General features: G+C 41.4%; 2 protein-coding genes across 2 annotated transcripts; one reads left to right on the top strand and one right to left on the bottom strand.

Moving 5' to 3' along the window:
* The first annotated feature begins 1467 nt into the window (after positions 1–1467).
* Positions 1468–15723, top strand: rhot2 (ras homolog family member T2). The gene is made up of 19 exons (XM_036946478.2): positions 1468–1890; positions 2884–2942; positions 3590–3671; positions 3923–3966; positions 5084–5137; positions 5328–5380; positions 5537–5645; positions 5836–5937; positions 6050–6148; positions 7403–7511; positions 7683–7803; positions 8115–8199; positions 8457–8602; positions 11950–12050; positions 12871–13001; positions 13234–13314; positions 13413–13535; positions 13712–13914; positions 14103–15723. Exons 1-19 carry the CDS (start codon positions 1854–1856, stop codon positions 14218–14220), a joined length of 1857 nt encoding a protein of 618 aa, XP_036802373.1. The 5' UTR covers positions 1468–1853; the 3' UTR covers positions 14221–15723.
* Positions 15724–21047: 5324 nt separating this feature from the next.
* On the bottom strand, positions 21048–22539 carry h1-0 (H1.0 linker histone). Its single transcript, XM_021565173.3, has one exon. The coding sequence runs from the start codon at positions 22266–22268 to the stop codon at positions 21672–21674; it is 597 nt and encodes a 198-aa protein (XP_021420848.2). The 5' UTR covers positions 22269–22539; the 3' UTR covers positions 21048–21671.
* Between the last annotated feature and the right edge of the window lie 1099 nt (positions 22540–23638).

The raw sequence follows: 23638 nt of genomic DNA, 5'->3' as shown, positions 1-23638 counted from the left end.
TTTACACACAGATTGAAGTGGATTTAACAAGTGACATTAATAAGGGATCATAGCTTTCACCTGGTCAGTGTGTCATGGAAAGACCAGGTGTTCTTAATGTTTTGTGTGCTCAGTGTATATTATTGAGGTAAAACTCCCTCTTGTCACTCTTTTATTTTTGAAGTTGATTCATGAGTTTATTTATGTTGCATTCGGTTCTGCACAGTTTGTTTTAATTTCAATTCAGTTTATTTGTCTATTTTAATACTTTTTGGTTTATCTTCTCCTGGCATAATTTGTATTTTTTGCAATTTGAATGAATAAAACTCCTAATATTTGCACCATATCTCAATGTGTCTCGTTGCCTACTTTGTCATCCATGACAGAGTCTTAGGCTGTAGTGTGTTTCTGTCACAGATCTATGTCAGTTTGAGTGTGATTTATGCTTGGTGATAGTTTTGTCATGTTTTTATGTTGTTTTAGACGGCTGTGTGTTCAATGTGAGTTGAGTATCCATGTTTAGACGTTCTGTGTTTGACTCCTCATTGACAGAAAAGTTGCCAGGTGATGCGGGTGGGTTGGAATTTCTGTGGTGCTGGCCAGTGTGGTCCTATCCCTGCTTAAGGCCTGTGGTGTCGCTCTATCAGCCACGAAACGCAATGGAGGTCACCGGTCGCAACAGCATTTTAACCTCAACTTAAATCAATGTTTTTTTTCCTGCAATTTCATGCACTAGAACACATTCATAAATGTTATCAATAGTCTGCCAATAATTTGTCATTATTCGCCATTCTGTCTTGCCTAGTTAAATAAAGGTTAATTATATATATATATATATATATATATATTTTAAATACACCATTCTGTATGTTTGGCATTTTATTGATGTATTTCAATTGTCACAAAGATGGTCATTGTTTTGGTTCTAAGATTCTCATGCCAATATTAATATTTTATTTACTTTCTTGTGCTTTAACTAGAGGCAACCCTGACCTATAATGGCTCAAGATAAAGTTGTGGATATAGTCTGAACCCCCCAAAATACATACATGTATTACAACATAGATATAACATTAAATTGCAAAGTGAACTATTTCAATTGGTTTCAATCTGTCAGATTTTGTTTAACCTTTTTATATGATGTGCATAACTTTAGCCTGTGCCTACGTATATGAAATGGTCTAGTTGGCTCCCTGGAGACCTGAACCATACATTTGAACAGTGAGCAATCTTTGATTAGTTCGACAATGTGCAGATGATATGATTGTTATTTAAAGTAACGTGATAGCCGCCATGGCCCACAACACTTAGGTTACATTAAATAGGGTTTGGTAAGACCAATAAACATACTACCAATACTGATTACCAATTTTGAAATGTATAATACAGCATCTGACTTTTATCCTCCAGGCTGATTGGTTAGAGCATGTAAGTAAGCATTTGACTGTAAGGTCTACCCTAGTTGTATTCGGCGCACGTGACAAATAAACTTTGATTTCATTTAAGTATTGGGAAAATTGGAAAATGAAATCTGACATTGTGGAGTCAATAAATTGGTTGTGTGCTTGTTCTTTTTTTGCCTCAGGCTTATAGAGAGGCCATTCTTAAAACCTCTAACTAACTGTTGGTACACATGATATTGTTACAGTAGCTACAAGTTCGCCCACTCTACCGACGACAGTGGGCGCTATTTTTGGCTCTCTTGAACCGGAAGCCACTAGATTTCTCCTTGGGCGCTGCTAGCTAACTGGAGCTACTAGCTAGCTGGAATGGGTCCGAGAGGTAGCTAGCTACCTGAACTGCGGTTAAAAAGTCAAAATAATTTAGACGCATAAGACCCAGCAGAGTACACTCATTGGAAAAGGGAGCGAAACATGAAACGAGATGTCAGGATACTGTTATTGGGGGAACGTAAGTAAATCCTGTTTTAATATTGACACACATATATTCAGCGCGCTAACGTTAGTTAGCTACTGTACAGCTAACGCCTTGTTAGCTACAGACTGCCTGATGGAAACCTGCAGTTTTCTATAAATCTGGATCCCCCCCCGTGAATTACTAGCTAATTACCCAATGTTATAGCATTGGCAGCCACCACATCATTATGTTTTAGCTATATAACATAGCTAGTCTAACATTAGAGAGTTAGACAGCACCAAATCTGACAGTACTAACGTTAGTCAGTAACGTTACGTGTTGTTTTGCACATGCACTTACAGTACTAGCCCTACGTTAGCTAGCCAAGTTAGTAGCTAGGTAGAAGTTAGTAGCTAGGTATTTAGCTAGCTAGTTAACTGTCAAAATCTTTTCTCATGCGTTAGCTAGCAAACCAACTTAGAAACCTTGCCACCAAGTGTGCTAAAGAAGATGTTTCTTATTTGACACGTTTTGCTGACAATATTGGTGGTTGGTTGTTGAGGAAAAAACATATATATATTCTAGCTAGTTAGCAAACAAGTTACAAGTAACTACCACCAAGTATTTTCCTAATAATTATCTTTGTATACCTAGCTGCATTGTAACTTTAGCTACTTTGTTTGCCCCTCTATTTGAATAGGCTATTCATGAACAGACCTATTCATGGCAACTCAACAAGAGAATGTCAGTGAGAACCCCTTATCAGGCCGTACTCTGTGGTTAATAAAATAAAGACATTTAACTAGCTAGTTATAATAAACTTAGACTACATTTAGATTTAGGATTTAGTTATAGTTCAGCTTAAGTATTAGCCCCCCATGTAATCCAGCTCTGGCTACTTATGAGCTGGAGAATGTGATCTATTTACCTGAGGGTATGACCTCAAGGTGAAGTGTGTTTTGCAGTCCAGAAATACTCTTCTTCCAGGTTTCATTTTCCTCCTTTTTCAATCATGTCTCGTTCCACTTTTCGCCCCTCTGTCAACAGCCAAGGTGGGCAAAACATCACTCATCATGTCATTGGTTGGGGAGGAGTTTCCTGAGCATGTAAGTGTAGCTATGACTGTACATTCCCACTGGTTTATTTCTCAGTTTTGTCTGCAGTGCTGACACGTCTAACAAATTATACCCACCGAATGCAAACACTACATTGATGACTAAATAGTCAGCTTATTTATAAAATATGTATCCACTGGCTACTGCTACACCGTACAAAAGCAGCATTCTCATTGACTTGGTACATTCAAAGTTTGCATACACACTGTCTGCTATCTACACCACAGCACACAGAGGGTGGCTCTATTCAACTGTGAAAGTGTGATTGGTAGGGAAAATAAACCTCCACTCGTCCTCTTTACTTTGCATTTATAAGCACTCGTTATTGTAATATTTTCTTTGTATTTATTTTCTATCCGTTATTTTACCAGGTAAGTTGACTGAGAACACGTTCTCATTTACAGCAACGACCTGGGGAATAGTTACAGGGGAGATAATGACTCATAATATGCCACTTCTCCTCACCTTATCCAAAAAAGAGGACATTTCCAAGTCATTATCCCAGTCTCAGACAGTGTAATGCCTAAACACTCCTCACACTCTAACCATGAAGTTAATTTCAGCCTGTCAGTTCCAAGCTAATTAAAGGTTAATGGAGTCCCTCTGTCAGACTGTTGAATCTGTGTAATCCCCCTTAGGTGCCCCTCCGAGCTGAGGAGATCACTATCCCTGCCGATGTCACTCCAGAGAAGGTGCCCACACACATAGTGGACTACTCAGGTGAGGTGCTGCTCACTCGGTGGCCTAATACAACTCTCTCGCTCTAGTCTGTGTATGTGCCTGTGCGTTTCTATGAAGACCGGATATCTTCCTAGCTGCCAGAAAGTCTTGTCTGCAAGCTAACAGAATGGCTGGTTAAGTGTAATTGCTTGCTTATCAGTCCAATTCAGTGCTGCTGCTGATGAGGTGCTGTAACTGTTATCAACTGGTTATCTGTTGATTAAATTGAGTGCATTGTTTTGGCCCTACAGAAACGGAACAGACTGATGAGGTCCTCAGAGAGGAGATTATCAAGGTAAGGCTAGTTCTCAGTGTTGACCCACCTCTTCCTTAGCTTAACGCCCAAGGGTGAAGTTTCCCCTAGGTACAGATCTAGGATAAGCTTCCCCTCCCTCAATCCTAACATTAACCATTAGTGGGGGAAATACTAAACTGACCCAAGATCAGTGTCTAGGGGAAACTTCACGCTACACCTAGCTGAACAGGTATTAATCAAAGCTAAGCTATTAATCAAAATATCTGTTATTTTTCTGTTTTTAAACAACTAATTGACTGATGTCGGTTAAGTCATTTTTTTGTTTTTTTTCCTGTGAGATCAATGCACAGAAAACATGATAACATACTACAATCACCATAATCCATTGCGTGGCTACTTGTCTGGTCTGTTTCTTTTACGCCTGCCACGTAAGAGATAGAAGAATGTGCAATCAAGAGGGGATACATAGGGAGCAGTTGCTTTGCGAGGTATTGTTATTCAGCAGTCATAAAAGTATGCCTTATTTACAATGAAAACTACTAAAATAGTGATTTCTTTCAGACAGCATAGGCAGCAGCTCTAAAGAGATGAGCTGATGACTTGGAATGAAATAATAGTGATCAAATAAAACAAATATACACAACATAAATATTTTATTAAAGTAATGTGAATAACTTTGTGTTGCCAAGGCAGCAGCTACTCTTCCTGGGGTCCGGCAAAATTAAGGCAGTTATACAATTTTAACAACATTACAATTCATTCGTTACAGAATTCACAACACACTGTGTGCCCTCACTTATTAACTGACGGTTAATAGGTGATACGCTGTAATGGGGAGTCACTACCATCATGGGACTTTTCTTAATGGTTTTATTCTGTGTTACAGCATTCAACCCACATAATGCATAGTGCATTTTTTACTATTCTAACCAAAACCTAACAGACATCAAAGTGCACTAATGAACAGGAGAAGCATCTGTAGATGACCAACAGTTGATCTCGCCTCATTATTCAATCATGTGTTGGAGTGAGCCATTCCCAGCTGTACCTTACAAAATCACAATCATTTCAGTTCATTTGGAGAATGTGTTCGATTGCGTGCTTTAGTTGATGATAAAGACCTTGCACTCCAACCATGATTTCTCAACTCCTGTAGGCCAACGTGGTGTGTGTGGTCTATGACGTCACCCAGGAGGAAACTATAGACAAGGTATCCTCTCTCACACATGTACACTGTCTTTTATAGATCTTAAATGTCCTTCTTGGAGAATCCAATATGGAAGCATTTGGCATGGTATAACAAGCATTTGTATAATGTAGCCTACAGCATGCTATCAATATGATAAATGAGAGATTTTATAAGTGTTTTGCTATAATTTCTTATGCTACTCACTTCTCAGATCCGAACAAAATGGATCCCCTTGGTAAATGGTGAAGCAGAGAAGGGGAATAAGTATGTACATACTGTTGTTTCGATGACATTTGCTTTGAAGCTTGTGTACATCGTCCTTGCCTAAAAGTGCTGTGCTTGAACTAGCCTCTTTGGCCTTTTGTGTCATAGAACATTTAGATATCTTTGATCTTAAATTCATTCCTTATGATGTCACAGAGTTCCCATAATCCTAGTGGGGAATAAATCGGACCTTCGCTCTGGGAGCTCCATGGAGACCATTCTACCTATCATGAACCAGTTTTCTGAGATTGAGACCTGTGTAGAGGTAAGGCTTGCATCTCAAACTCACTCTGCTCTCTTCAGCGGCCTCCCCACTCACTCAGCGCAATGAGGACCTGGTTTCGCACCAATAATTACTCCCACCAATCTTATGCAAACAATATTTAGTTTAACTGTTTTTGTTTGAACACACCTATGATTAGGCAAACCTGAGGTTTTGACTTTTCTCTCCCAAGTGTTCTGCCAAGAACCTGAAGAACATCTCTGAACTGTTCTACTACGCTCAGAAGGCTGTGCTCCACCCCACCGCCCCGCTCTACGACCCGGAAGACAAACAGGTCAGGAAGGACATTTTGAGGATCGCTTTATACCTTTGGAATGACCTGGTTTTATTGCGGAATCTTGCTTTGTTGAGTGTTAACTGTGTCTGTGTGCTGATGTTACTTCCAGTTAAAGTCCATGTGTGTCCGAGCACTCAGCCGAGTCTTCAGCATCTCAGACCAGGACCATGACCGTATCCTCAGTGACACTGAACTCAACTGCTTCCAGGTGAGAATCAAATAACACTCACCCATCCATCCTTTAATCTATCCACCATACGTCAATTAATCTATTAATATATACACTACTAATATATACACTCAAGTTTGGGGTCACTTAGAAATGTCCTTGTTTTTTGAAAGAAAAGCAAAACATTTTGTCTATTAAAATAACTTCAAATTGATCAGAAATGCGCCTCACAAGTCCTCAACTGGCAGCTTCATTAAATAGTACCCGCAAAAAACACCTGTCTCAACGTCAACTGTGAAGAGGCGACTCTGGGATTCTGACCTTCTAGGCAGAGTTGCAAAGAAAAAGCCATATCTCAGACGGGCCAATATTTTTTAAAATTAAGATGGGCAAAAGAACACAGACACTGGACACAGCAACTCTGCCTAGAAGGCCAACATCCCAGAGTCGCATCTTCACAGTTGATGTTGAGACTGGTGTTTTGCGGGTACTATTTAATGAAGCTGCAAGTTGAGGACTTATGAGGTGTCTGTATCTCAAACTAGACACACTAATAATGTACTTGTCCTCTTGCTTACTTGTGCACCGGGGCCTCCCACTCCTCTTTCTATTCTGGTTAGAGACAGTTTGAGCTGTTCTGTGAAGGGAGTAGTACACAGCGCTGTACGAGATCTTCAGTTTCTTGGCAATTTCTCGCATGTAATTGCCTTAATTTCTCAGAACAAGAATAGACTGATGAGTTTCAGAAGAAAGGTCTTTGTTTCTGGCCATTTTGAGCCTGTAATCGAACCCCAAATGCTGATGCTCCAGATACTCAACTAGTCTAAAGAAGGTCCGTTTTATTGCTTCTTTAATTAGAACAACAGTTTTCAGCTGTGCTAACATAATTGCAAAAGGGTTTTCTAATGATCAATTAGCCTTTTAAAATGATAAACGTGGATTAGGTAACACAACGTGCCATTGGAACACAGGAGTGATGGTTGCTGATATTGGGCCTCTGTACGCCTATGTAGATATTCCATTCAAAATCAGCCATTTCCAGCTACAATAGTCATTTACAACATTAACAATGTTGATACTGTATTTCTGATCAATTTGATGTTACTGGGCAAAAAGGTGTTTTTCTATCAAAAACAAGGACATTTCTAAGTGACCCCAAACTTTTGAACGGTAGTGTACATGCGCGCACCACACGTACATCCTTAAGAGAGAAATTGCAGGCAAGGTGTAAAACTGGCATGGTCATTGGAGCAGCCGGGTATAATTCAACTCTGTGTGTGTGTGGTTCCTCAGAAATCGTGCTTCGGGAACCCTCTAGCCTCTCAAGCACTGGAGGACGTGAAGACTGTGGTGTGGAAGAACACGAGCGACGGGGTGCAGGACAACGGCCTTACCCTGAACGGTGAGGGATGAACCCGACAGTGAGATGGCTCAGCCTTTGATGATATAGGACCTGTTGGGTTTAGCCTCTTGTGAAATTCAGTGTTGCTAGTACCGCCAATAGTTAGTATGGAGCCGACGTGATAAGATGGCGACATAACAGACATGATTCTATTGTATCCTCTATCACCAGGCTTCCTGTTCCTCAACACGTTGTTCATCCAGAGGGGTCGGCACGAGACCACGTGGACCATCCTGAGGAAGTTTGGTTACGATGACTCGCTGGAGCTGACGGATGACTACCTATACCCACAGTAGGTGTTTTGGCTCCACTACTTTGTGTTTCTGACCCAATCCCTGACGTGTTAGAGACAGTTGGTTACCTCCCCCATGTTGTAATGTGATATTGAAGATGATACTGCATGAGTATTGTCTCAAAGGTTTTTGGTGAGTCAGTGTTTTCCAGAAAACATCCTGGCCTTACACGATTTATGTTCATTTATCAAGCCAGAGCAATAGATCGTTCCGTTAGCTAAACCTCAGGCAAGTAACGTCTCGTGGGTTTGTGTGTGTGTGTGTACGGTAAGCCCAGGTATTTATATGGCTGTTTGTTGTGTGTTGCCAGGTTACGGGTGCCCGTGGGCTGCACCACCGAGCTCAATCATCTGGGTCACCAGTTTCTCCAGAGGCTGTTTGACAAGTATGACGAGGTGTGTGACCGCCTCAGTGGCATCAATCAGGAAGTCCATTTATTTATATCCATCTGTCTATTTGTCAACAATGCACTAAGCAGGTTATATTTTAAGTGTAAAGAGAATACACATTTTTAAGTAGAACGCCCCCAGTTCATTTTAGGCATTGAAATGTACCCCCACTCCAACAGCATGGCTGTTTTTAGGGCTGCTGAAAGTTTGTTAGGGCTTAGTGGTGTGTTTTACCCCTCTAACAATATTTATTTTTACACCAGGATAAGGACTCTGCCCTCTCTCCCGCGGAGCTCAAGAATCTCTTTAGTGTGTTTCCCTACATGCCCTGGGGCGCAGACGTGTACACGGCTGTCTCAACCACAGACGAGGGTTACATCTCCAATCATGGCTACGTGTGTCAATGGACGTGAGTATTGACCCTTGTTCGCTTTGAAGCTATCTTGGTATGTACAGTGCCTTCGGAAAGTATTCAGACCCCTTGACTTTTCCTCAATTCTGTTACGTTACAGCCGTATTCTGAAATGGATTAAATAAGTTTAAAAAATCTACACACAATACCCCATAATGACAAAGCAAAAACATGTTGTTAGAAATTTTAGCAAATGTATTACAAATAAAAAAACATACCTTATTTACACACAGTGGGGCAAAAAAGTATTTAGTCAGCCACCAATTGTGCAAGTTCTCCCACTTAAAAAGATGAGAGAGGCCTGTAATTTTCATCATAGGTACACTGCAATTATGACAGACAAAATGAGAAAATAAAATCCAGAACATCACATTGTAGGATTTTTAATGAATTTATTTGCAAATTATGGTGGAAAATAAGTATTTGGTCAATAACAAAAGTTTATCTCAATACTTTGTTATATACCCTTTGTTGGCAATGACAGAGGTCAAACGTTTTCTCTAAGTCTTCACAAGGTTTTCACACACTGTTGCTGGTATTTTGGCCCATTCCTCCATGCAGATCTGTGATGTTTTGGGGCTGTTGCTGGGCAACACGGACTTTCAACTCCTTCCAAAGATTTTCTATGGGGTTGAGATCTGGAGACTGGCTAGGCCACTCCAGGACCTTGAAATGCTTCTTACGAAGCCACTCCTTCGTTGCCCGGGCAGTGTGTTTGGGATCATTGTCATGCTGAAAGACCCAGCCACGTTTCATCTTCAATGCCCTTGCTGATGGAAGGAGGTTTTCACTCAAAATCTCACGATACATGGCCCCATTCATTCTTTCCTTTACACGGATCAGTCGTCCTGGTCCCTTTGCAGAAAAACAGCCCCAAAGCATGACGTTTCCACCCCCATGCTTCACAGTAAGTATGGTGTTCTTTGGATGCAACTCAGCCTTCTTTGTCCTCCAAACACGACAAGTTGAGTTTTTACCAAAAAGTTATCTTTTGGTTCCATCTGACCATATGACATTCTCCCAATCTTCTTCTGGATCATCCAAATGCTCTCTAGCAAACTTCAGACGGGCCTGGACATGTACTGGCTTAAGCAGGGGGACATGTCTGGCACTGCAGGATTTGAGTCCCTGGCGGCGTAGTGTGTTACTGATGGTAGGCTTTGTTACTTTGGTCCCAGCTCTCTGCAGGTCATTCACTAGGTCCCCCCGTGTGGTTCTGGGATTTTTGCTCACCGTTCTTGTGATCATTTTGACCCCACAGGGTGAGATCTTGCGTGGAGCCCCAGATCGAGGGAGATTATCAGTGGTCTTGTATGTCTTCCATTTCCTAATAATTGCTCCCACAGTTGATTTCTTCAAACCAAGCTGCTTACCTATTGCAGATTCAGTCTTCCCAGCCTGGTGTAGGTCTACAATTTAGTTTCTGGTGTCCTTTGACAGCTCTTTGGTCTTGGCCATAGTGGAGTTTGGAGTGTGACTGTTTGAGGTTGTGGACAGGTGTCTTTTATACTGATAACAAGTTCAAACAGGTGCCATTAATACAGGTAACGAGTGGAGGACAGAGGAGCCTCTTAAAGAAGATGTTACAGGTCTGTGAGAGCCAGAAATCTTGCTTGTTTGTAGGTGACCAAATACTTATTTTTCACCATAATTTGCAAATAAATTCATAACTCCTACAATGTGATTTTCTGGATTTTTTTTCTCATTTTGTCTGTCATAGTTGAAGTGTGCCTATGATGAAAATTACAGGCCTCTCTCATATTTTTAAGTGAGAACTTGCACAATTGGTGGCTGACTAAATACTTTTTTGCCCCACTGTAACTATTCAGACCCTTTTCTATGAGACTTGAAGTTGAGCTTAGGTGCTTCTGTTTCCATTGATCATCCTGGATATGTTTCAACAACTTGATTGGAGTCCACCTGTGGTAAATTCAATTGATCATTTGGAAAGGCACACACCTGTCTATATAAGGTCCCACAGTTGACAGTGCATGTCAGAGCAAAAACCAAGCCATTAGGGTTGAAGGTATTGTCCGTAGAGCTCCGAGACAGGATTGTGTCGAGGCACATATCTGGGGAAGGGTATGAAAAAATGTCTGCAGCATTGAAGGTTCCCAAGAACACAGTGGCCTCCAAGTTTGGAACCACCAAGACTCTTCTTTGAGCTGGCCAAACTGAGGAATCGTTAAATAAAGGTTAAATACGTTCTTGGTCAGAGAGGTGACCAAGAACCCGATGGTCACTCTGATAGAGCTCTAGAGTTCCTCTATGGAGATGGTAGAACCTTCCAGAAGGACAACTAGCTCTGCAGCACTCCACCAATCAGGCTTTTATGGTAGAGTGGCCAGACTGAAGCCACTCCAGTAAAAGGCACATGACAGCCCGCTTGGAGTTTGCCAAAAGGCACCTAAAGACTCTCAGACCAAGGACTGATGAAACCAAGATTGAACTCTTCGGCCTGAATGCCAAACGTCATGTCTGGAAGAGACCAGGCACCATCCCTACGTTGAAGCATGGTGGTGGCAACATGCTGTGGGGATGTTTTTCAGCGGCAGGGACTGGGAGACTAATCTGGATCGAGGGAAAGAAGAACGGAGCAAAGTACAGAGATCCTTGATGAAAACCTGCTCCAGAGCGCTCAGGACCTCACTGGGGGGGGAAGGTTCACCTTCCAACAGGACAAAGACCCTAAGCACACAGCCAAGACAATGCAGGAGTGGCTTCGAGACAAGTCTCTGAATGTGCTTGAGTGGCCCAGCCAGAGCCCAGACTTGAACCTGATCGAACATCTCTGGAGAGACCTGAAAATGTCTGTGCAGCAATGCTCACCATCCAACTTGACAGAGCTTGAGAGGATCTGGGATAAAAAATGGGAAAAACTCCTCAAATACAGGTGTGCCAAGCTTTGTAGCGTCATACCCAAGAAGACTCGATGCTGTAATCGCTGCCAAAGGTGCTTCAAAAAGTACTGAGTAAAGGGTCTGAATACTTATGTCAATGTGATATTTAAGTTTTTTATTTTTAGAAATTAGCAAACATTTCAAAACCTGTTTTGCTTTGTCATTATGGGATATTGTGTGTAGATTGATGAGAGGAAGAAAAAAAAACTTTTTAATCAATTTTAGAGTAAGGCTGTAATGTAATAAAATGTGGGATAAGTCGAGGGGTCTGAATAAGGCACTGTAGCTTTGTGTGTATGTCAGCCATGGTGGTTTTTATGTTTAGAATTTCAGTGTAAGGAGGTCCGTGAGTACAAATGAATGTGTTAGGGGATTTTGGTTAGGACAGTGAGTGTTCCTATTCCCTCCTCCAATTTCACCAATGTGACTTCTCTCCATATACAGGCTTTCAGCGTACCTTGATATCCATCGCTGTCTAGAGTACTTGGGATACCTGGGCTACCCTATTCTCACTGAGCAGGACTCCCAAACCACTGCAGTCACAGGTCTGTGTCTGTACGCATGTCAACACATCTTTTTTTTTTTTTTTTTTACATTGCTGCAAGTAGCCTCTCTAGGAAAATAGACTGTATGTTAACAAGAACCTATAATCCTAGTGCCGCAGTAAACCTCACTCGCTGTACATAGAGGAGGATTAGAACTATAATCTGGTTCACTATAGGCCTTACAGACAGAATTATATCCAGTACATGTATGCCTTCTGAGGATGTGCAGTGACTCTGAAAGGTCAACTTTGAATATGCTATTTGACTGGTGTGAAGACTACCAGAGTGTGTGTTGTGTAGTTATTATATGCAATGATTAAACAAAATTCACACATTTATTTGAGGGTACCAATAATGCCGTAGTCGCATTCCTTCAATTAGTCAATTAACCTCACCCCATCATCCAGTGAAACCGAGTGGGATTGTTTGAAGCGAAAACCTGCATCCACAGGGGTGCTTCAGGAACGCTGGTTGGTATGTGTGTGTGTAAAACTGAGGGCGTGGCTGCATGGCGTAGCAGGATTAGGGTAGGGTGACGTAAGTCTCACACCCACTCAGCCTGTGCCGTAGAGTCGAAAAGGTTTAGCTCACGCGGCTATAAATGTGGGAGAGGTCCTACCACCTCAGATCAGATTAAAAATGTATCCTGCGTTACCCACAAGGGGAAATACGATTATGTTTGAAATGCTTTGATAGCGCTCCATCATATTAATCAATGGTTCCCTGTCCTGACATGTCTGTTTCTCCGTGTGTATGTACTCCCTGTGATTTCGGTGTGTGTGTGTCTGTGTTGGCGCTATCCTTGTGTGTTCCTCTGCAGTGACGCGGGAGAAGGCTGTGGACCTGGAGAAGGGCCAGACTCAGCGGTCAGTGTTCCTTTGTAAGGTGATCGGGCCACGGGGTACTGGGAAGTCTGCCTTCCTCCAGGCCTTCCTTGGCCGAAACACAGCGGTACGATCATCTCACTGTTGACCTGTTATTTAGACTAAATAGCGATACAGAATCACACATTCCTGGAGGAACCGTTTAGTACTTTGTTACTAGTAGTACGCATTGAACTCTTCATTGTAAAACCATTCCGCTTTGTCAATACGTGTTCGAGCTGAGAAATGATGTTGAAAGCCCCAACTACTAGCATTGCTACAACTAATGATAAGCTTAACAGTCGGTGTGTTTGTTTCAGAGAGAGGAGCGTTCCACCGGTGCCTTTTCCCTCTACACCATAAACACTGTCCAAGTTAGCAACCAGGAGAAGTTCCTCATCGTGAGTTCCGTACTTTTTTACTTTCACCTCAACTCTGACCCCTGACCTTTGGTAGAGTGCGTTAGCCTCACCTCTCATTTGTCGTCTTCCCCTGGCAGCTCTACGAGGTGGACGTGGAAACAAAGTTCCTAAAGGAATCGGACGCGGTGTGTGACGTAGCCTGTCTCATGTATGATGTCAGCGACCCCCACTCCTTCGACTACTGTGCCAGCATCTACAAGGTGTGTGGCATCTCATGTCCTCTTCAGAGCGTCTCTGGTTTTCACAGATATGATCAGGAATCTGTTCAATGTTTCACTCTTCTCTTTTCTCTCCCTTCTTTCTTCCCCACATTCTCTTTCTCTTCGCCGTATCCCATTTTGTCTTCATCCACATCTGTCTACTTTCCTTTCTGTAGCAACACTACATGGACAGCAGTATTCCCTGTGTGATGGTGGCCTCCAAAGCGGACCTCCCCGAGGTGAGACAGCTCCACGGGATGACTCCGGCAGAGTTCTGCTACAAACACCGACTGCCTCCGCCACTCCCCTTCTCCGGCCTGTCCCTGGACTCCACCAGCAAGAACATCTACACCAAGCTGGCCTGGGCCGCCATGTTCCCGTACGTATTAGTTATTTGATTGTCACATTTGGCAAACCGTTGGTCCCTCTGTGATTCACTCACCATTTAATCTATAGTTTCGCGATTCAGTGTTGAGAAACTGGAAAATCGTGTCACTTTTTTTCATGTCTGCACCTCTACGCGGTTTCATATGTCCTTTCATTGACGCCTTTGTCTCCCCCCCACAGACACCTGAACGGCTCCGACATGAGCAACACATCCTTCTGGCTGAGAGTGACGCTAGGAGCAGCAGTGGTCGCGGTCCTAGGCTTTGCCATGTACAGAGCTTTCGCCCGACAGAAATGACTAGGGTCCTGACCGGAGCCCGCCTTCCCTCTTTTTCCCTCAACCCCAATCTCCAGACCAATCCTCCAGACCAAGCACCTAGACACACTAGACCAGACAGACAAAACACAGAAACATTTTACTTTGTCATGATTTATACCCTAACCTCCCCTCTCCTCGTCTTTGCTCTGCTCTTCCAGTCTACCCCAGTTAGTCACGTCTTCTTGACTGACTGTAATAATCTCAGTCAAAATGGAGGAGCGTGACCATATCTCTCACCCTCTCCTGACCACCTTTGCTCGCTCTGCCTTATGGTGTCAAAATCCAGGCTAAGGCGGTAGCCTCCCTGTGCGCAACGCAACGATTCCCCCAAGAGCTGCTACGAATATGTGGGTGCTTTATTAAATGGGGATATACATATACAAGAAGAGACATTTCAAACCCAAGACTTTTCCACGTGTCCACATGGTGTTCAGGAGAATGGATAGATTTATTTTTAATGTGTGGTCTTTCCTAAGGAAAATAATCTCAAAATGTAATAGCAATTTGGAAGAACATATCAAACTTTAAAAAGTCTGGTGCTGGTTAGAAACCAAAATGGCAAATTCAAACAGTCCATATCGCGGGGGGGGGGGGTGAAGACAAGCCTTAGAGCACAAGTTATGGAGGACCCTGCTGCAAGGACGTAACCGAGCAACAGACACTCTGAGCGGGCACAGGAAGTCCCCTGCAGAAGCTAAAGACTTGTCTTCCCATTGACCAAGCCACTGAGATAGACTTTCAGACCTGATTTGCCAAATACAGAAGCCGCTCTCTTACGGACCGTTCCAGTAAAATACATGCTTATCACTCCATTAGCTTCTGCTACAATACTACAGTTGTGGGTGAAATGATCTAGATACATTTATTTATGTCAAAAATAATAACAATACAAAATAGCAGTAGTTGTGGCTTGCCAGATTAGAATTGAGAAGGAAACAATGTCTTGTTGAGAGAAGTGACTATATTGTATTAGACTGATGAAAAAGAAACACTGAACTCTGTAATGCATCCTCCTTACTCAAAGTAATCAGTCATGTTAAAACAGCCAAATCATTTTTATTTTATGGTGTTAATACTAAATCCTGCCCCGTGCAAATTAACGCTTTGAATGATCATTATAAGGAAAATATCTGCCTCCCCTTGTCTTGGCTTTTATGTGCATTCACCATAAATTGGAACTTAGGCCCCAAATGTTATTTCTGCTAAATCATCCACGTGTGTGTGTGTGTGGGTGCACATGTATATTTGCATGTGTGCATACATGGACCTGTGTGTCAAGATTTTGATTGTATAATTAATTATCCCTTTTATTTTTTATTTTTTTTTATTTTTTAAATATGGGAATCATACATTTTTATTGGTTGGTTATTTTAGTTGGGGACCTGCTATTGCCACAGAAAAAAATGATGTGGATCTTATTGATTGAAAGTGATATAAAAACAACTAAAGTGAAATGCTGAATAAAACAAAACAAGGATTGTTTACTGTTTTGCCAAACTTCTATCCTTGACTGTCAGACTGTTTTAGTATTAGTGTGTTTTTGGTGTGTGAGTAAAATCACTAGGGAAGCCAAGCCCCCACCCCCAAAAAAAATATATAAGCCATATTACAACCTATGTGTTGTGATAATTGCATTGTTTGTTCTATAACCTGTTAATTCATATGCCCTGCGATAGTGATATATAGGACTAAAGGCAGAGATAATAAGACAGTGGTAGAATAAATTCAATCACACCTTTTTGTTTTATCCCAAAACCTGGATAGCAACCTCTGTCCAGTGACATCCACAAAGCATATTGCCTGTACTGCAACAGACATGACCTACAGCATGGTCAAGCAAGTTAATGTTTCTGACATTTTCGGACCACTGAACAAGTATTGATTTAGAGTTACTGCAAGTTACAAAGCAAACAGGAGGTGCCTCTGCTATTCCAGCACCATTTGAACTTCGACATCATCAAATCAACTCTGCTAAGTCTTAAGACAGTGACAACTAAAATATACCAAAAAACTATTTAGTCCAATCAACATAGGCTAAATATGTGGCTGTCCATGGTTCTGATTTCTGTGTGTGTGCGTTCATGCAAGTAGAAAACATGATTTTTTAATTTAACCTTTATTTAACCAGGTAGGCTAGTTGAGAACAAGTTCTCATTTACAACTGCGACCTGGCCAAGATAAAGCAAAGCAGTGCGACACGAACAACAACACAGAGTTACACATGGAATAAACAAACATACAGTAAATAACACAATAGGAAAAAAAGTATATATACAGTGTGTGCAAATGAGGTAGGATAAGGGAGGTAAGGCAATAAATAAGCCATAGTGGTGAAATAATTAAAAATGTTGCAATTAAACACTGGAGTGATAGATGTGCAAGTAGAGATACTGGGGTGCAAAGGAGAAAAAATAATAATATGGGGATGAGGAAGTTGGATGGGGTATTTACAGGTGGGCTATGTACAGGTGCAGTGATCTGTTAGCTGCTCTGACAACTTGTGCTTAAAGTTAGTGAGGGAGATATGAGACTCCAGCTTCAGTGATTTTTTCAATTCGTTCCAGTCATTGGCAGCAGAGAACTGGAAGAAAAGGCATCCAAAGAAGGAATTGGCTTTGGGGTTGACCAGTGAAATATACCTGCTGGAGCGCGTGCTACGGGTGGGTGCTGCTATGGTGACCAGAGAGCTGAGATAAGGCGGGGCTTTACCTAGCAAAGACTAAAAGATGACCTGGAGCCAGTGGGTTTGGCAACGAATATGAAGCTAGGGCCAGCCAACGAGAGCATACAGGTTGCAGTGGTGGGTAGTATATGGGGCTTTGGTGAATGACATTGTGAAGTAGAAAAACATGTTAACTCACCCTACTTGTAGATGAAACAGTCTATCACTCTGTCATACAGTACATGTTTTTAAAAAAAAATTGTCCTATGCTACCTGGCTAATTGCTTGCTTGCCAGCCTACCTTCCAATCATGGGTAACCTTAGCTAGTTAACATTAGCCTTCTACATCTGGCTACATATTGAACTTCCATCCTCTCAGGCCAGAAGCACAACAATGTATGAATTAATGGTTGGACCAGAATCACTGTTATAATCATTGGCCAGTATGGAGAATTAAGTAAAACCACAAGTCGAAATCCTTATCTCCATCCATGGCTAATTAAGGAAAGGGACAATTTTAGCTAGCTAGACACTGGAGGACAACAACACAACGAGATGCAACAATTTGTGTTTTTCTGTCAGAGATGTATGCTCTCAATGGGCTTTGATAGGAGTGACTCCAAATCCCCGCTGAGTCTGGCACTTTATTTGGTGCGCCAGGACCATTCACAGTTTAGTATAGTTTGGTTTTTTGTCAAGGGAGACCAGGTGCTCTCTGGCTTCCCTTGCGTTCAGTGCTATGGGCAGCAACAATGTCATACTCGTTTGGACCAGATAGCATCATATACAGTTATAGTCGGAAGTTTACATACACCTTAGCCAAATACATTTGAACTCAGTTTTTCACGATTCTTGACATTTAATCCTAGTGAAAATTCCCTGTCTAAGGTCAGTTAGGATCACCACATTATTTTAAGAATGTGAAATGTCAAAATAATAGTAGAGAGAATTATTTATTTCAGCTTTTATTTCATTCATCACATTCCCAGTGGGTCAGAAGTTTACATACACCAAATTAGTATTTGGTAACATTGCCTTTAAATTGTTTAACTTGGGTCAAACGTTTCAGGTAGCCTTCCGCAAGCTTCCCTCGACAAGTTGGTTGAATTTTGGCCCATTCCCCCTGACAGAGCTGGTGTAACTGAGTCAGGTTTGTAGGCCTTTTTGCTCGCACACGCTTTTTCAGTTCTGCCCACACACACATTTTCTATGGGATTGAGGTCAGGGCTTTGTGATGGCCACTCCAATACCTTGACTTTGTTGTCCTTAGGCATTTTGCCACAACTTTGGAAGTATGCTTGGGGTCATTGTCGATTTGGAAGAAACATTTACGACCAAGCTTTAACTTCCTGACTGATGTCTTGAGATGTTGCTTCAATATATCCACATAATTTCCCAACCTCATGATGCCATCTATTTTGTGAAGTGCACCAGTCCCTACTGCAGCAAAGCATGATGCTGCCACCCCCGTGCTTCATGGTCGGGATGGTGTTCTTCGGCTTGCAAGCCAACCCCTTTTTCTTCCAAACATAATGATGGTCATTATGGCCAAACAATTCTATTTTTGTTTCATCAGACCAGAGGACATTTCTCCAAAAAGTATGATCTTTGTCCCCATGTGCAGTTGCAAACCGTAGTCTGGCTTTTTTATGGCGGTTCTGGAGCAGTGGCTTCGTCCTTGCTGAGAGGGCTTTCAGGTTACGTCGATATAGGACTCGTTTTACTGTGGATATAGATAAGTTTGTACCCGTTTCCTCCAGCATCTTCACAAGGTCCTTTGCTGTTGTTCTGGGATTGATTTGCACTTTTTACACCAAAGTATGTTCATCTCTAGGAGACAGAATGCATCTCCTTCCTAAGCGGTATGATGGCTGCGTGGTCCCATGGTGTTTATACTTGCGTACTATTGTTTGTACAGATGAACGTGGTAACTTCAGGCGTTTGGAAATTGCTCCCAAGGATGAACCAGACTTGTGGAGGTCTTTTGATTTTCCCATGATGTCAAGCATAGAGGCACTGAGTTTGAAAGTAGGCCTTGAAATACATCCACAGGTACACCTCCAATTGACTCAAATGATGTCAATTAGCCTATCAGAATCTTCTAAAGCCATGACAACATTTTCTGGTATTTTCCAAGCTGTTTAAAGGTACAGTCAACTCAGTGTATGTAAACGTCTGACCCACTGGAATTGTGATCTGTCTGTAAATAATTGTTGGAAAAATTACTTGTGTCATGCACAAAGTAGATGTCCTAACCGACTTGCCAAAACTATAGTTTGTTAACAAGAAATTTGTGGAGTGGTTGAAAAACGAGTTTTAATGACTCCAACCTAAGTATGTAAACTTCCGACTTCAACTGTAGATCGCCTCCACAGAGAGGAGACAGAGAGGCGCTCTTTCGCTCGAATGCTTTGTCCTGTGAGATTCATTCAGCTGGAACATTATGAAACACAGAGAGACAAAAGATGAATTATTTTGTTATTTATTTGTCACTTTCTTTGGGAAGCCTGGCTTCCCTTTGAATCCATTAAAACACACCACTAGTGTGCACTGGTTCAATGTGTGTTTAATGTGAGGGCCCAAAAGCAAATGGCTAAATATCAAATAGATTTTCTGCAAAACTTCACATAAACTTATACAGGTTTTACATAAATGCATAATATGGTAAAAGGTATAGCCTAACAGAATGGTGTGACTGGTTATGCTATCAGAACTCTTTAAAAAAAATGTTTCTGAGGTGCCCTCTGCTTATTCACCTATTTTTTTCGAACTATTTTGCACGTGAGCAGTTGTCATCCTCTGAATTTAATTAGGCAACTTTGCGGTTTGGAATACTATATGGGCATGTCACTATATTGTGACCAAAAACTTTCACAAATTCAAAAACGGCAACCTTTTAAAACACATTTTATATTTGGAATGAACTCCTGTCCCGACTCCAGTGCATATTTGCCATGAAGAACTACTGAACGCAAAATAGCTGTTCACTTAGGCTACCTTGGGCACAGGCAGCTGTGAAGTTGAAATGGTAGGATAGGCCTACCAGGCCAACCAAGAGTTTTTCCTTTTTTACAAGCAGTAAGTTGCATAGCTGAATAACTGAAATATTGATATTTAAAGTTCAAAAGTAATAGAAAATAAATACTAAACTACTTTGAAGAAATGAACTTTTGAATATTCTTGTCCTTTTAGAAACATTTTAACTGCACTGAAAACCGCATGAAAATATGGAGAGCGACCAGGAGATGGAAGTGTCGAGTTAACTCCAGGTAGAAAAAAAACTGTTTTCTTTCGGGGTTGCATCCTTTCCTTGTCCAAATCCCATCTGCACTGTACAGCAGGACAGAAAAAAAGCGATGGCTTAAAACAGATGCTCCGCTCAACAAATAATGTTGCTTCACCTATAGTTTAGGCCTACATTACAGAGACATGATACAAGGAAATTAGCGAAGGATGCTTCTTTAGCTTGACTCAGTTCCTGACCTTTAGATCGGGTTTATGGGCTTGGTTCAGGATTTGTCAAATGTACTTTCTTTAAAGGTGTACCTTGAGAACATAAATTACAAGGCTAGTTTATTTAACAACACAGTTTTTTTTAATACTCCGCCATTGTTGGTAATTGATTGGCACATGTTCTAAAACTGTAATAGCTTCGTCAGTTTGTGTAGGTAGTGCTATGTATGGTTGTAGTGTTGGTTAATGTCTGTTTTTGTCTTAAGACGTGATGTTCTAACTGTAGCGTAGGCCTACATCTGGTCAATAAAATAAAAGGCCTTGAAGTGGGCTTTCTATGACCCCAGTTCTAGGTAATTCTGTCAAATATGTCATTTTTAGGTCAACGGTAGCTAATAGTTTCAGTCAAACCGTATAAATCACATAAAACGTGTATTCATTATGTTACCAATTTGGATACCGGGGCGCATAACTTCATACGAGTCGAACATTTTCAGCTGGTTGCAGATGTCAAGGAAGCTCTCCTTTTGACTCGTTTTATATGCTTAGAATTTTGTTAATAATTGTTTCATTCCTCAATCGCCCCTCGATTACGTAATCTGTGCAATTTATTCTAATAAGTGTTGCAAACGGTCGTTTGCAAAATGTACGCCTACGCATGCTTAAAATGCGCGTGAAGTTGTGACACATATTTCGATGAGAAAAGTTTATTGTATTATAAACAGTTTCAAAAGTAATGCAATACATAGTCCGCAGTGTATTACAAATAGACTGAATTAATTGAACATGGTTGGTTTTCAAAGTAGTAGCATTAATCAATTGAACATGGTTTTTTACAAAGTAGTAGCATAGAGTCCGCATTTGGAGCCATTGCGCATCACTTGAAAATCTTGCTGACGTCCATTGCCTACACAGTTCTATACATTGTATAGTTTAACAATGCTCGCTATTGAAACGTGTGTTTTCAGAATGACCTCGTGCAAAGAGAACAATAACTATTCACTTGTTCCAATAGCCTAAACAATAATAATTCCAGATTAGTGTCACATATATTTTCTAACAGGTCCATATGCTACAGGTTTCCAAAGATCACAGAGGATTAATAGCGTACATAGTAGCCCAACAATTAATGCTGTCACACACCAACACTTTAATTCCAGACCCTCTTTTACAGCATCAATGGAGTGGAAAACAATAGGTAAAAACGTATAAGTTCCCATGAGACCATACAAAAATAATATTACATATACGAAAAACATTTCCTCAAAGTATTTACAGTGACTTTTATTATAATAAGTCTCTCTGAAATGTCCATTTACTTCTTCTTTGCGGCTTTCTTGGCTGCGGCCTTGGGTTTAGGTTTCGCAGCTTTGGCCTTCTTGGGTTTCGTTGCCTTGGCTGGCTTGGCCACCTTGGTTTTCTTTGCTACTTTCTTGGGCTTTGGTGCCGCTTTCTTCGGGGACTTTTTCACTTTCTTCACTGACACTTTTGCTTTCTTAGCTTTTACTGGTGATTTGGCCACCTTCTTGGGCTTTGCAACCTTCTTGGGCTTGGCGGCTTTAACAGGCGACTTCTTTGCTTTCACAACGGTTTTAACTTTAGGTGCCTTTTTGGTGTCCTCTGCTTTCGCCAGTTTGAAGGAGCCTGACGCTCCGATGCCTTTGGTGTGGCGCAGGACCCCTTCACTCACCATCCTCTTCAGGGACAGCTTAATCTGAGAATCGGCATTGTCCCCCACCTTGTAGTGGCTTTTGATGTACTTCTGGACAGATTGTCTGGACGCACCTCCACGGCTTTTATCTGCATGGACGGCTGCCTTAATCATATCCGAGTATTTCGGGTGTGAAGCAGGTTTCTTGGGTGCCTTCGCCTTTTTTGCCTTTGGGGCTGGAGCTGCCGCCGTCTCTGCCATAGTTGACTCGTGAGAGTTGTTGAATTCTGTGAGAATATGCGGGTTCAGTTCAAGTATTCCCGTCTGTCACAAAACGTCAAAAGCTGCTAAATAAATATTTCCTAACTTGTAATAGTCCTGGAAAGGTCCGGGTTAGCTATAACGCAGAGCTTTATAATACAAAAAGTTGATGTAAATTTGCCACACACGATGGCGCGTCACAGCTGATTTTCTATTAAGGCATCTTATTCTACAAACGTTCCTCTGACTTTATGAAGCGGACGCGCGGACGTGATTGAGAACACCAACCGCCAGCAGCTGATCCAGCAGGCTCCATGGAACTCACGTAGTCCCGTTTGTGTTTCTTCATCCTCGAACTCTTGCTAAATTTAAAAAGTATTGAATTGCATATGTCTACAAAATCGACTGGCTTGAAAGTAGACACTTTGGGCTTTACGGGCATATTCATATTTTTATAGAATTCGCTGACCGATAAACTTTTATTTCATGAAAACCTTCCCGAAGCACTGCGCGTTGTTATCAATATTGAAGAATTCCTATTAAATTGACCCAAACAGACAGAACCGACGATACAAATGACGAATGCATAATGAAAATGAATCAATACTTTAACGAATGCACATGGTTTGACCCGTGCAACAGCTCGTTTTTGCTTTTAATACACCGATATAATTTTCGAACTAACACAGCCCGGCCATTGACTTTGAGTGACGTGGTCGAGATTATTTACTGTTAAACCTCCTATAAATAAATGACAGGATATCTGATGTATGGGTAAAGCATCTGCTGTTAATATAGATTTATATAGGCTTTAGTGGAATGGTTACGTTTAATTTCTTTGATGTTTTAAGGCAGAATTGGGAATAAACAAACTGGCACTATGCTTCTTGCGACTGTGCTCCATTGTCAGGAAAGTTGCCAACACCTCCAAAGATCTGCTTCTCTGATAATAATTCACGGAATCTGTCAACATTTTCATCAAAGAAACAAGATTATCTGATATTTGACGTGGTATTCGCTCAAGTGTGAGTGACAACTATCTACACAAAACTAAACCTATCATTTAACATAGGGCGCATTGATGACATTCTTTTGTTCAGTGGCTGGTAGTCAATAGGAGCGTCGACTGAACAACATGACTACGCGTGGATCAACACATATTTCCCACTGCTATAAATGTTTAATGCGCAGTGATACAGGCTACATTTGTTACAACAGGAAACATTGCAATTGTTTGTTTTTATTTCAGATTTTCATCTGATATTTTTGCCCTGTAGCTCAAACGCCATCTTGGATCCCTTAGTAAAAGTCATATTACTTTTTAATTCATTTTCTGATATTAGGCATTTATGACTGTTTGCAATAAAGTA

Source organism: Oncorhynchus mykiss, chromosome 16, assembly GCF_057628025.1.
Source record: "Oncorhynchus mykiss isolate SJ-2025 chromosome 16, ASM5762802v1, whole genome shotgun sequence".
Lineage (NCBI taxonomy): Eukaryota > Metazoa > Chordata > Actinopteri > Salmoniformes > Salmonidae > Oncorhynchus > Oncorhynchus mykiss.
Note: the sequence above shows the minus strand (reverse complement) of the source record. Positions and strands in the feature narration are given on the sequence as shown.